This window comes from Choristoneura fumiferana, chromosome 7 (assembly GCF_025370935.1).
Source record: "Choristoneura fumiferana chromosome 7, NRCan_CFum_1, whole genome shotgun sequence".
Lineage (NCBI taxonomy): Eukaryota > Metazoa > Arthropoda > Insecta > Lepidoptera > Tortricidae > Choristoneura > Choristoneura fumiferana.
In genome coordinates, this window is record NC_133478.1 from 7,144,849 (window position 1) to 7,158,857 (window position 14,009).

The 14,009-nt window shown below is 38.9% G+C and overlaps 1 protein-coding gene across 1 annotated transcript in view; it reads left to right on the forward strand.

The window, feature by feature from the left end:
- The window catches only part of LOC141429591 (uncharacterized), a 10,931-nt gene extending 5,111 nt beyond the window's left edge, over positions 1-5,820 (forward strand). The window contains 2 exon segments of the mRNA XM_074089976.1: positions 3,084-3,245; positions 3,248-5,820. Coding sequence (XP_073946077.1) covers positions 3,084-3,245; positions 3,248-5,338 — 2,253 coding nt within the window. The 3' untranslated portion in view covers positions 5,339-5,820.
- The last annotated feature ends 8,189 nt before the right edge of the window (positions 5,821-14,009 follow it).

The window sequence follows — 14,009 nt, forward strand, 5'->3', positions numbered from 1 at the left end:
TGTAGTACAAAAGTAGGAGATACGATTCAAAACTTGTCAAAAATCGATGAAAACCTCGGGTAGCCCCTTAAGGGGATATATGATCGCATGGAGACTATTGGAGATGATAGAATTTCTATACAAACACGATTCATTTTGTTTTTTCGATTTTGTTAAGGTTCTTATTAAAATTTGATAACCCTACTTAAAAAAAATGTTGATAATGAATCTTATACTCTCCAAAAAATGTGTATTGGCTTATAAAGTAAAACAAAACTTTAGGTATTGATATTTCACTTTTGCTTTTGAATATCATCATACCTACCTATATTCCTACCTATATTCTGTTCCAGTGATGGGCCCGGACTCCCTCTCAAAAATAAATAATATTACAGTTTTGATTGAGGAAGTAGCGAAAAACAAAACTTCAATAGCAATCTCTTTACCAAATGCAATTATCGCTTAAGATGCCACTATATTTAGCTATACTCTATCGAGCTGTACTACAAATGAAAATACTACTTACAATTTGCAACAATTAGTAAAAAAAGACACAAATATCTCTTCCTCTTAAATGCTAAAATCATGCTGTTAATGTTTAAAATGTTTGTATGTAGTCATCGTGATTGCAAGTTATGCATTGAAATATCGGCGTCATTGTATAATTTGAAATGCATACAATGGAGTGGATTGATGGTACTGACGGTCGATGACTTTATTATTGACCCGTGTGTTGGATGTAGGTCATATTTGTAGCTTAGTTGGAATCATCGGTATTTCCCTAACTATTCTGAAAATTATAAAATGTTTTAAGTCCTAGAAGGTATAATAATATGTTGTAAAAACGGCTAGCAAGCAACACTTATCTCACTAAGTCGGTAACCCATTGTCACTGTGATTTCCTACAATACAGCAGTTACTTGATTTAGCTGTATTACACAAGTAGGTATGCCTAACACGCATTGTCATTTTCTCGCTTGTCGGAAAGAGGGTCGCATCCTCACTCATGCCATTATGATGGTTGTAGAGTCTGGCCGGCAAATTATCATAGAATGACGGCAAATTAAAAAAAATGGATTGGCAACACATTTCACAGATTTAAAAAAATCTGTTACAAATACGTAACAGGGGGCACATACGTGCGCGCGAACATTGTACTCGTAAATTGGCATTATAAGAATTAAATAAAAAATAATGCAAAATTAATAAAACGTGGAATGTGAAGTGGAATGGATTGATTCTCTTGGTATAGTAGTGAACGATTGGAGTGCGGTAGTGTAGAAGTAGATACAACGCCCTATAATATTTATCGATGCGGAACGAATAATAATAATGTACGACCTAATAATTCTAGCGCTCATGTGATTGCCAGAACGGCTTGAATTTGAATTATCAGGTGGTACATTTTTGCCGTTCGTTCCGATTCTATAAATACTTGTCATACTATAACTTCAACTAGCGGTTGAATGTGTCATTTTTGTATTCGCCTGCATACGTTAAAATAATTAACACCAAGAAAATATTTGGCTAATTTGTAAATGGACACAGCCTTTGATGTGATGACACCTCGTCACAGTGCGATTACTACATCACTGATCTATTCAGACGGCATAACCGCAAAAAATAACAAACGCACTAAGATGCCTGTTACCTAAAGTAGCTATAAAACCAACCAATTTTATTGCGCACTGACAAATTAGAGTCCAAATTTTACCTACATCCCACCTGAACCCTCGATGTCTCACGTGCATATCTCGGAACTCGTACAATTTCGTAATGTCTGAACCACGCTATTAATTCGCGTTTAGCTTTGGGATTGTGGAGAATAGACTAGGAAGCATGTCGCAACCCCGCTGATCTGCCTAGCTTTCTCTTAGCGTACCCAATTAACCCCAGCTAGCTTTAAGTTATTACGTTTTGATACGGCTTTGTTAAATAAATGGAATAATTGGATGCATAATATTTTAATTTTATAAGCCTATTAAGTTGTATAATGTGACACCAACTCATTTCCCATATTCCGGACTATAGATCTATTAATACAATAAAATATTTCGTTGATCTAGATTTTGTTAGAAATAAATTGCGTATAATGTGGAACAGCGGATAATAAAGCGGTTGACACGCGGTTAATAATGTCACAGAAACAAACTAAAACCGAAAACTCGGTTTATGAATTATGACTGACGCAACAACGCGGAATCTCAATCTCATTTACATATCGTTCGAAACCCTAACTATAACCGCAAAATAATGATGTAACTTAACTTTTATGTAACACGTATAGCAATGTTTTAAGTTGTCAGATATTTATCAAGAGATCCTGAGGTCGTGGAAAGCGCGGGGCGGCGGGTCGCACTCGCGTCGCTTGCGCAGGCCGCGAGAAAATGGCCGTTGCGTAACAGCTGGCGGGCTGAGATAATCGCTAGTGCACCTCGCGTAAACACATCGATTACGTTGCTTTATGAGCTTTGAAACACAGATGCATTGGCCGGATGAGACGTTTCACATTCATTATGGGGTTTGCAGATAATCAGCATATGTCTTACGTTACGATAAAGGAAAGTTTATAGTGACAATATCTGTAACTTTCGATTCTTAGCCAGGAGTCAAGAGGTTATGCACGATGATATCAACATCAAAGATTTTTAATTTTAGAATAAATAAAAAAAATATGTAGCTATGTTAAGTGTTGCGGAAAAGAAGTATAAATTACGACAGCCGGTGAAATTACTGGCACGTGAGGTAACCCATCTTAGGCCTTTAGGTTGGCAACGCGTCTGCAATACCCCTGGTGTTGCAGATGTTTATGGGCGGTAGTGATCTCTTACCATCAGGAGACCCACTTGCTCGTTTGCCATCCAGTCGAATAAAGAAAAAAAATACAAAATGTATTCTGAATCTTCGCGTGATGGTAATTGAGGAAACGCGTTTGCACAAGTTGTACCTTTATACATATCTCACACTTTATACACTTTACATTTCATTTTCCCATGATCTTTAAGCGAATCATACTATTAAATTCACATTATGACTTTGACTTAAATTTTATTAGGAACTTCATCATTAACTGTGATCTTAATTATTTTCTTGATTAATTTCAGATTTTGCTGCTTGCTGCGCTGTCGGCAGCGAGCCCTGCACCAGAACCCAAGAAATATAAACCAGATGTCAAAGACACGAAATCAAATTCCAGTCTCACAAATGAAGAAAAACATTTTTTAAGAGAAGTAGAAGCGAAATTCGGAATTAAATCCGATGTTCATGCAAACAAGAAAAGACCGATGATAAGAAAACTACAAAATTAATACCTAAAGGTCCCTTACCGAAGTTACCATTTCCAGCTGTTATAGCCATAGAAATAGTAAATGATACTGACTCAAAAAGTAAAGGGAAAAGAACTATTGACGCTAATCTAGGTTATGGATACCGAACAAACAGTGGGTACAGTTATTCTTACTTTGGCAAAACACCAGAAAAAGGCAAGTTCGTATTGTATCCGTATTCGCAAGAAGATATTCCACCAGCACACGGAAGTGGGCAAAATAACAGATATACAAAACCGGGGCAAGATCAATACACGACTTCATCACCAAATGTCGAAATACAACCCTCACAAGCCTATGAATTGGTTCCAGTTAAGGAGGAACAAGAAACATCATACGACTACAAGAAACCCGCGACTGAATTTAAATCTTCTTACGAAAACGTCAAGGGTTTACATTCTCCTCCTCCCCCGCCTTACAAACCAACCCACGGCGCACCATCCACATTGTACACAACTTATAATGGAGAAAATTTCTCAGGATTGAGCGGCCAGTTTCCTTCGGTCATGCCTAACTATTTCGTAGATTCATCTCAACTACTCAAAAATCCGCAATACCAAAACACTGGCTTAACTCAAGATCATCTGAAAACCCAAGGGCCAGTAGTTCCTGTGCTAGTTCTAAGAATCCCGAGTTCATATCTAAAGAATCCTTCAGCTGAGCTCTACGCTAACTTGCCCCAGAACTATCCACTTTCACAATACTTGAACAATGTAAATTTACAAGAGCTGGTCAACCAGTATTTCTCTAAGATTGGTTATTCAGTGGCGCCTCAAATAATGTCTTATCATCATTCAGCTATTTCTGCACCTGTTCAAACTTCCGTTCCAGCGCCAGTTTCACAATATGAACCTCAGCATTACGCAAATCCACATGTTCAACCATCATACACTCATGCAGACCACTCAGGAGTTCAGTATTCTGCGGTTCAACCTGTAATGGCTAAGTATCCTTCAGGCTACTCTTCGCCACAATATTACATGTCTCAGGCTCAGCAATATTATCAGCAGCCTGCAACTCAACAACAGTATGAATACCAGTACGTACCTTCTTCGGAAACCGAACAGCAATATTACGTTGGCCCAGAATATCAACAGGAAATTACAAGCCATGAAGTTCCCAGTGAACACGTATCAGCCGACCAAGTCACAAGTGTCCACGACTCAGCTTCTCACTCCCAATATGAAGCACCTCGAACACCGACTCATGAGCATGCACAAACCGCTCAAGAATATGAAGTTCCAAAATCACCTCATTACAGACCACAGCAATATGAAGCAGAACAACCACAATACGAACTCCCGAAAGAAGATAATGCTTCCAAAGACAATGGTCCTACAAAAGTCACTGTTAGCCCCTATACAACACCCAGTGTCCTTAAATACGGATCACCTCAACAAGAGCAAAGTCAGCAACAATATTATACTCCTAATGAGCCTGTTCAAAAAGAGACATTGGCTATTTATCCGTCATCTCCACAGAGTCAAACGATACAAAAATACCACAGCGACCCTCAGTCGGGACATTCTCAAAGATATTTCTACCAACAACAAGTGGGCGCGGATTCTGCAAGCAAAACGATTGTAATTTCTGAAAATTACCGCAGTAAAGATCACATGATTGCAACAGTTTTACCTTTTAGTTATAAGCAGAGAAATCAAAATAAGCCTTCACAAACAGTGAATTACGTTACACCTGTGCCATACTCTTCAAAATACCAATCTCAATATAATGTAATGGTGCCACAGACGGTGCTTAGTAGTCCAACAAATGACAAAGTATCATATGTGAATTCTCATTCATTGCCATCTTCTATTTATCTTCAAAGTGGGTCCGGGTATAACCCCGGAGAAGAGTACATTACAGCAACACATTACGTTCCTCCTAAGAATTCGCAGAAAGCTCCATCCTACCCCAGGAATTACCACAGTCAGCCAAAACGAATGGTCAGACCGGAACACAAAACGGAGAGTATGACATCATCGTCGTCGAAGAAACGAAATGAAAAAAATGAAAAGAAGAAATCATCGTAGACAATCACTCGTTATTTAAAAACATTCTGTAAATATAGTGATATAAGTTAGTGTTAAGGTGTTAAAAGAAATGATGATAGGTAGAGCATAATAACTATTAAGTAAATGCGCTATAATAAAGTTCAGTATTGGAGAAAGATTGTTGAATTGGTGATACGGAAAAGAAATTAATATTTATAGTGTACGCTATTAGAATATTGTTATTCGGAATGTAAGTAGAAATGTTGATTCGGAAACCATATCGAGAAGTTAATGGTTATTTTAGTAGCGAAGCTAATAAATATTTGAACGAAGATTATTCAAAATTCCTTGAGAGCATTGCCAGTGTCGACAATTAATGACTACAAAAGGAAATGCTACATTTATGAATTCTGCTGAACTGTTATTTATTGATGTTTACCACCACAAAGCAATGTTATGGCTGTTTCTGAGTGCAATATGTCGAAATAAGGCTATGTAGAGCAATAAAATGTTACAACTGACAGTGCGCCTCATTACCCCCTTCTTCACGATCATCTTGTGGACAATGCCATAATGGTTTTTAGGTTATATTACATAAGATTAAGTAGACGCATTTAACCACAGAATAGTTTGAATTCTAGACCAACTGCAACGTAGCCGCAACAGCCAACTGCCCATACATTTTTGATTGCAGTTCCGTTGCAGTTAGCACAACTGCATGCAGTGATTAAAATGTACGGGCAGTTGGAAGTTGCCCTTGCAGTTGGAATGAATTTGTCTGTACTGGCCCTAAGATGCGATCATCATCTTGGTCTATATACGTCCCACTGCAGGGCACAGGCTTATTTATCGTAGAATGAGAGGGCTCAGATCAGACTACTCACGTACGGGCCCAATGCGGATTGGAAACTTCAACACACAACATTGAGTAACTTCACAGGTAGGTACTTAGATGTATAGGTTACCTCACACTGTTGTCCTTCACCTTATCTGAGAGACCATGGGTCCAACCATTAGGCTACCACAACTACATGAGATGCGATACGAGTAGTTAATAAAATGGATTATCTAATAGATAATTAGGGTAAAGTAACCTAAAGGGACATCCAATTTTTGATGCATTGCGGTATGGTGATAGAAAAACAATTCTAATAAGATCGATCAGTTTTTTATTTTTGATAACTACCTAACCAATTAACTTGTTCTTTCAAAAATCGGCAAACTTAGAATGAAAAGTTAATTACTTGCTTAAACACACAAAAGAAAGTATCATGCCGAAAACCACATTAAGGAAACAAAAACAACGTTAAGGAGGATTTTTAATTGAACAATTCAAGTAATAAAAGTAACGTATTTTCACCCAATTACCTGCTTCGCAGTGATTTCCCACTTTGATCATTAATACTTTCTATCTGAAATGTTAGAGGGCGTTGTTTAACGGAGCGCTGAGCTCTACCAGGTGAGTATCGGAAAAGTTCTACGCCTAATGAAGAGATGGCAGCACAATGGTCACATCTTTACAAAGTTTACATACGTCAAAGGAGTTAAATCTAAAAAATCAGCCAAGAGCGTGTCGGACACACCCGAATAGGGTTCCGTAGCCATTCGATTTTAATGAAAATTTTCACTTTAAAGTTGAATATTTTGCAAACAAATCACTGAATCGAAAAATCATTTGAGCAACCCCCAAATGGTTTTAAAAGACCTATCCAACGATACCCCACACTACAAGGTTGATAGAGAAAAAAAAAACACCCCCATTTTACTTCTGTGGGAGGTACCCTAATATTTTTTTAAATTTTTATTGTACCATTTTGTCGGCATAGTTTGCTATATATTCGTGAAAAATAACAACTTTCTAGCATTGATAGTCCCTGAGCAAAGCCGCGGATGGACTGACAGACAGACAGACAGACAGACAGACATTACAAAACTATAAGGGTTCCGTTTTTGCCATTTTGGCTACGGAACCCTAAAAAGGGGCATAAACGGGTAGTTTTCATTTTGTTTCCCCATTTCTTATTAAGATAGAAGAACTCAGCTCACTAAAAAGTTGGAAAACCCCCGACATTGTCATTTCAAATTTCATTATCTCAAAAACGGCTGAACCGATTATGATAAAAACTGTTTAAGAACTATCGCTTCTAAATTAAAAACCGCATTCAAATCGGTTCACCCGTTTACGAGCTACGGTGCCCCAGACAGACACACTGACACACATAGTGGTCAAACAAAACACCCCTCTTTTTGCGTCGGGGGTTAAAAATCAGATAGGTAAGCTAACTTTGAATACATTTACACCTTTTCATCGCAGATGTGTAAAGAACCTTTTAGATGCTAAATTTTGGTTCTAAAAGAAACTCAAGATTTTCTTAATATCTAAAGGTCATCAGCCAAATAAGTGGTTTATCAATTTTCAAACAAGTTCCTATCAAATGAGTACGTCGCTATAGTCGAACTTTCAAGTTGACAGACACGTCTATTGTCATTATTGTTTATTGACGTGCAAACGATTATCAACTTTAGGGTGGTAGACCACATATTTGGCTGATGGTACATACATAAGTACTCGTACCTTATTAAAATACTATCTAGCATCTTAAAGTTAGTAGGTTATACAAGCAAATCCCTTTTTTTTTTTTTTTTTTTTAATTTATTGGGGGAAAAAAACAGATACAGACACAATTAATATCAATAGTACATTAAAGTAATGCGATAAGTATAGCCTACATCCTAAAACAATTCCCACTAAGACTAACCGACTTCAAAAAAGTAGTAGATTCGTAATAACTGTTATAGTGGCATAGGCTAAATTATGATATTAAAAAATATATATAGCGGGATTATAACAATACGGGTATCAAATGAAAGCTAATAATTATCCTATTCTAAATACACATAGGTTATTTATAAATTTTTAAGTCACCATTTTAACGGAAATACCATAAAATTATTAAAAAAAAACCCGACTGCCTGAAAAAAACAGAAGCAAACAAGTCAAGTATTAGTTAAGTTAACGTTAGATATTTTTAAAATGTATAATACAAAAGTATTAATAAATTTGATAAGTACCCATTGGCCCTCTGCAATTAGAAATGTAGGGGTTCTACTTAAATATGATCGTGAAAAATATATTATCAATTAATGAGGATGTCATAAATTAATCATCCAGTATAGTCACCAGCATTAATATCTGTCACAGCGGAGCGTGCAAAAATATCTGACACGTCCTTCCGGCCCTAGGAATAGAGTCGTATCAGATATTTATGCACGCTTGATGTGTCAGATATTGGTGCTGGTGACTGTACCTATATAGTTACGAAATATAAAAGTGCCTCATCATCATCATCCCAGCCTATCTATACGTCCCGCACAGGACTCCTCTAAGAATGAGAGAGCTTGGGCCGTAGTTCGCACGCGTGCCCAGTGCGGATAGGGAACTACACACACTCCATTGAATTTCTTCGCAGATTTGCCCCTAAATGCAAAAGGCTCTTATAGCAATCAGCTTTGACAACTGCCTTACCATAAACTTGTAATAACAGCTTTAAGTCAGGAACACAATTAGCAAGTCCATGTCTCAACTCCAGTCCGATCAGTGATTATGTAATCGGTTGAAGCGTGCCATTTCCTTGCTGTTTTCCCTTCAAGCTTGGTGGACATACAGCTCGATACTGCAACCAACATTTGTTCATGTTCATGTCATCAACCGTGTACTGCCGTTTCGCACAAAAGTTTTTCCCAAATGTTTCATTTGACCAATGTTTCATTTCCCAAGTACTTATCAAATTTCTACGAAACCTTATTATTTTCTGAACTTTCGTTAAACAAACCTAACCTAACCTACTGTGCTCTATAAAACCATAAGAGAAATACATTGAGAAAAATTTTTGGTTTCAAAGAAATATTAAAGTTGGGAAATGAAACGTTTGCCAAATGAAACCTTTGACGAATAATATTTTGCCTAAACAACAGTACACCATTTTCGTTCACCAGTTGAATCGGAAGTCCGAGATTTTACTTAATTTCCATAGGATTTTCCGAAAATTACAACGTGGTCTTTATTGATATTACATTATAAACAGCTGTGCCAAATTTTATGACTCTATATCGAGCAGATGTATTTTCGAGGTTTTATTCCGATCCCGTGGGAACATCGGGATTAAAATAAGCCTATTCGTTAAAATAGATGTCGAGTTATCTTCATACCAAATTTTATTCTATCTAAACACGTCCAGATATTTTAGCGTGAAGGAGACACATACACATGCGCACTCATACTCACAAAATTATTATAAATACCAAATTCAAGATGGCTGATATTTCCTCGAGCAACTTGCAGCAACGCAAGCCCGTGTGTGTTCAGTTTTAATAAGAACTTCCACTAGAGGTTAGACGAGCCTTTTCCTGATTCCTCGCAACCGGTTCAGAGTACCGGAATACCGGAAAATAAGCTGGGAAATGAGAGTGAAAATGCTGACACCCAGCCCCTACAGCCAAGTGGTCAGGTAACTATGGGGAAATATCTCGACTGTAGGCCTCAGTGATAGAGATAGTGGTCGCTCGTTAAATGTGGTGGTCATGAGGACAAGTTTTTGTGCCGTGGCATCGTTATTCTAAGCCTTCCTGATTAAATCCTATCGAAAATAATAGATGCAATGGTGGGCTTTATATTTGCAGTTTCAAAGTGTCGGTACAAATTAATTTAGGTAATTACGTACCTATGTAGGTTGATTTTTGAATTCCATAATTTGCACCATCTGTCTAAAACAACGTCTGTCTGTATTTGTATTTCCATGTAATCCTCCGAAAAATCAATCAGAACACGAAGAAAGAATCACAGAAAGTAAATTAAATGTATGTTAACCCCAAATTTAACGCGAGCTAGTCAGCTAAAATTACTGTAGGTTGTAATAATTATTGTAAATGAGAGCGGTTTGTTCACGTTACGAGTACTAATATATATCGCATAGTTATTTATTTACTGGAAAAAAAATCTTTGTTACCTGGATCAAATTATATGACAATTATAGTAGGAGAGAGTGAAAACAGAATGGTAACTGATGGATGAACAATATAGTTGTACTTAATAATATTGTACCAAAATCTTGACATCTCAACAAGTCATCATCATCATCAGCCGGAAAACAACTACTGCTGAACAAAGGCCTCCCCTTAGAACGCCACAATGAACTGCAGCGCATCATTCGGCCCACCCGGGCACTTCCTGTAAACGGAATCATACATAACCGATAAAATTGAAACAAAACTAGCTTTTTACCCTTTTTAATACCAAAATCTTAAAAAATGTCATAATTGGATTTACCAGAGTTTGAAGTTAAGCAACTCATATTAAGGGGCTGTTTCACCATCCATTGATTAGCGTTAACCGACGGTTAAATGTGATGCCGTCTCCGTATAGACGAACAAAACAAATAAAGACGGCATCACACCTAACGGTTAATGTGATGCCGTCTCCTACTATTCGAACAAAACAAATAGAGACGGCATCACATTTAACCGTCAGTTAACACTAAACAATGGAAGGTGAAACAGCCCCTAAGTATTGACTACTACTACTCCAAGCCTTGCCAGCCCTGAGGTCAACGTAGCCACAGAATAACGAATAGTACTAACGTAACGTAGCCTACAAACAGTCGGAGACGATAGCTCCTAAATTTGACAGAACATTGAGTTGTTAAAGCGTAGCCGATATTGCTACTCCTTTCTCATATTTGTGGATTTCTAAGATATTGAACGGTTCGCTTCACATTGCTATAGGCACATTTTCCTTGCCATATTCTGCGTCTTCCCGTGTAAAGGCCGCAGGGTCAATACGGTTGTGCTGATTTATCTGAAAGAACAACTTATAGTAAGTAGTTAGATAATGGTATAAATAAAGGTATAAATGGTCAGAGCGTAGAAAGTGAAGAGGAGCTACTGGTTTTCTATTTAAGTATCTAGTTTGAATTAGTTGTACTTTATAAATACTGACACTTTATACCGTTTTCAATTTGTGGCAATAATTCCGAGATATAATGTTATACTTAGGTACAGACTGGGTACCCGCGAGGAACAGGAATGATTTTGACAGTTGAATATATTTAAGCTAAAAATGTCTCGGCAGAAATCGAAACAGAAACTTATATTAACACAATAGGTAGGTAGGTTTCAATAGGTAGCATATCAAAATCTTCTATATTTTTACACATACACATACAGTTAAAAATAAAAAATATCATCAGAAAAAATAATTATCATCATCGTCATTATCCTCCCCCAATTGGTGGTAATTGACGCGCGACAACTCGAAATGCAAGCTTTTTACGAAGCTGAAGTTTCAACCAACTATTGACCAAAACCGAAACTGCATGTGGGCGAAACTTAGTTTCTTGACTGAAACTAGTCGGAACCGAAATCAAACCTTCGGTCGACTTAAAATAAATTTAATGACACGTCTAACCTATCTTACCTGCTTGCTTTAAGTCTTCAACATAAAGAAAACTTATATAGCGACAATTATAAGCACCATGGTTACATAACAATGGAAAACGCACTGCGTCGCGAAGCAGTTGCACACCTTCCCTTTCTATTGGCCGAATAGCTTTGCATACCCGTTGTTTATGTTCTCTCCCCCAACATAAATATGTCAAAGGAAGATATATAAAATGGATAGAGTGAGGTATGCGTTATTATTGAAACGGGAACTTATTTTAATGATATTGTGAAACGATAGACCGGAAATTAGGGATTATTTCGCCTTAATCACAATTATTTAATTTAAGTCTCGTGACTTGCGTGGACCAGAGTTAGCCTTATAACTCTGAGTTAAAGTGCTAACCCAGGGTTCAGTAGTGTCACAATGTATGGACATATCATCCCTACCCCATAGCTTTAAGTTTAATAATAACCCTACAGAATTAAAGCCTCCTTTAAACTTATTATTGTTGGAGATGTGGATTTTATATCATGTACCTACATGTACAACTGAGGTGGGCTTACAATAAATATATTATAGGATCTTTACTGATGATCTCTACTCGGTCAAATGGCGCTTCTGGTTCTGTAAATACAGTCGCCAGCAGTGCTAGCTCTAGCCCTTGATCAAGGTAGAGGAAGATTGTCTACACTACATTGCTTCCGTCTCACAAAACGCGCCATCATAATTTAATTTTGCATTGGAAAATGGCGCCCGTTGCCATCAGGCGTCTAGACCGCTCCTCTTGCTCTACCCCAAGGCAAGCGCTGGTAGTCACTGGCATAAATGGCGCCCGTTGCCATCAGGCGTCTAGACCGCTCCTCTTGCTCTACCCCAAGGCAAGCGCTGGTAGTCACTGGCATAAATGGCGCCCGTTGCCCCATCAGGCGTCTAGGCCGCTCCTCTTGCTCTACCCCAAGGCAAGCGCTGGTCGTCACTGGCATAAATGGCGCCCGTTGCCATCAGGCGTCTAGGCCGCTCCTCTTGCTCTACCCCAAGGCAAGCGCTGGTCGTCACTGGCATAAATGGCGCCCGTTGCCATCAGGCGTCTAGACCGCTCCTCTTGCTCTACCCCAAGGCAAGCGCTGGTAGTCACTGGCATAAATGGCGTCCGTTGCCATCAGGCATCTAGACCGCTTCTCTTGCTCTACCCCAAGGCAAGCGCTGGTAGTCACTGGCATAAATGGCGCCCGTTGCCATCAGTCGTCCAGACCGCTCCTCTTGCTCTACCCAAGGCAAGCGCTGGTCGTCACTGGCATAAATGGCGCCCGTTGCCCATCAGGCGTCTAGGCCGCTCCTCTTGCTCTACCCCAAGGCAAGCGCTGGTCGTCACTGGCATAAATGGCGTCCGTTGCCATCAGGCGTCTAGACCGCTCCTCTTGCTCTACCCCAAGGCAAGCGCTGGTAGTCACTGGCATAAATGGCGTCCGTTGCCATCAGGCATCTAGACCGCTTCTCTTGCTCTACCCCAAGGCAAGCGCTGGTAGTCACTGGCATAAATGGCGCCCGTTGCCATCAGTCGTCCAGACCGCTCCTCTTGCTCTACCCCAAGGCAAGCGCTGGTCGTCACTGGCATAAATGGCGCCCGTTGCCCCATCAGGCGTCTAGGCCGCTCCTCTTGCTCTACCCCAAGGCAAGCGCTGGTCGTCACTGGCATAAATGGCGCCCGTTGCCCCATCAGGCGTCTAGACCGCTCCTCTTGCTCTACCCCAAGGCAAGCGCTGGTCATCACTGGCATAAACGCTTGCTATTTTTATGAGGAAGACCAAATTTTGGATCCATTCAGAAGTACTCTGAATTGCTAGTTATGCTTCGAGTAGTTTAATCCTCCTACTTAACATTATAAATGCGAAAGTTTGTAAGTCTGTTTGTCTGTTTGTTACGTCATCACGTCTAAACCACTGAACTGATTTAGATGGAATTCGGTATACATATCCCGGAGAAGGTCATAGAATAGTTTTTATCCTGAAAAGTTGCATAGTTCCCGCGGGATAGCGATAAACGAATTTTGCGCGGTCGGAGTCGCGGATAACGGCTAGTACGCTAATAAATTTAAAAATATTACAGCTTATATCACTTTTGAACAGACTTCAAAAAAGGGACTGACTCAAAGGAGGAACATCAAATTCTGTGTTCTATGAAGAATGTTTTTTTTTTCACAATTTTTTATATTTTTACGCATTGAAGACAAGGATATAATTTAATATGTTTTTATTGCTTTTGCTTGCCTTG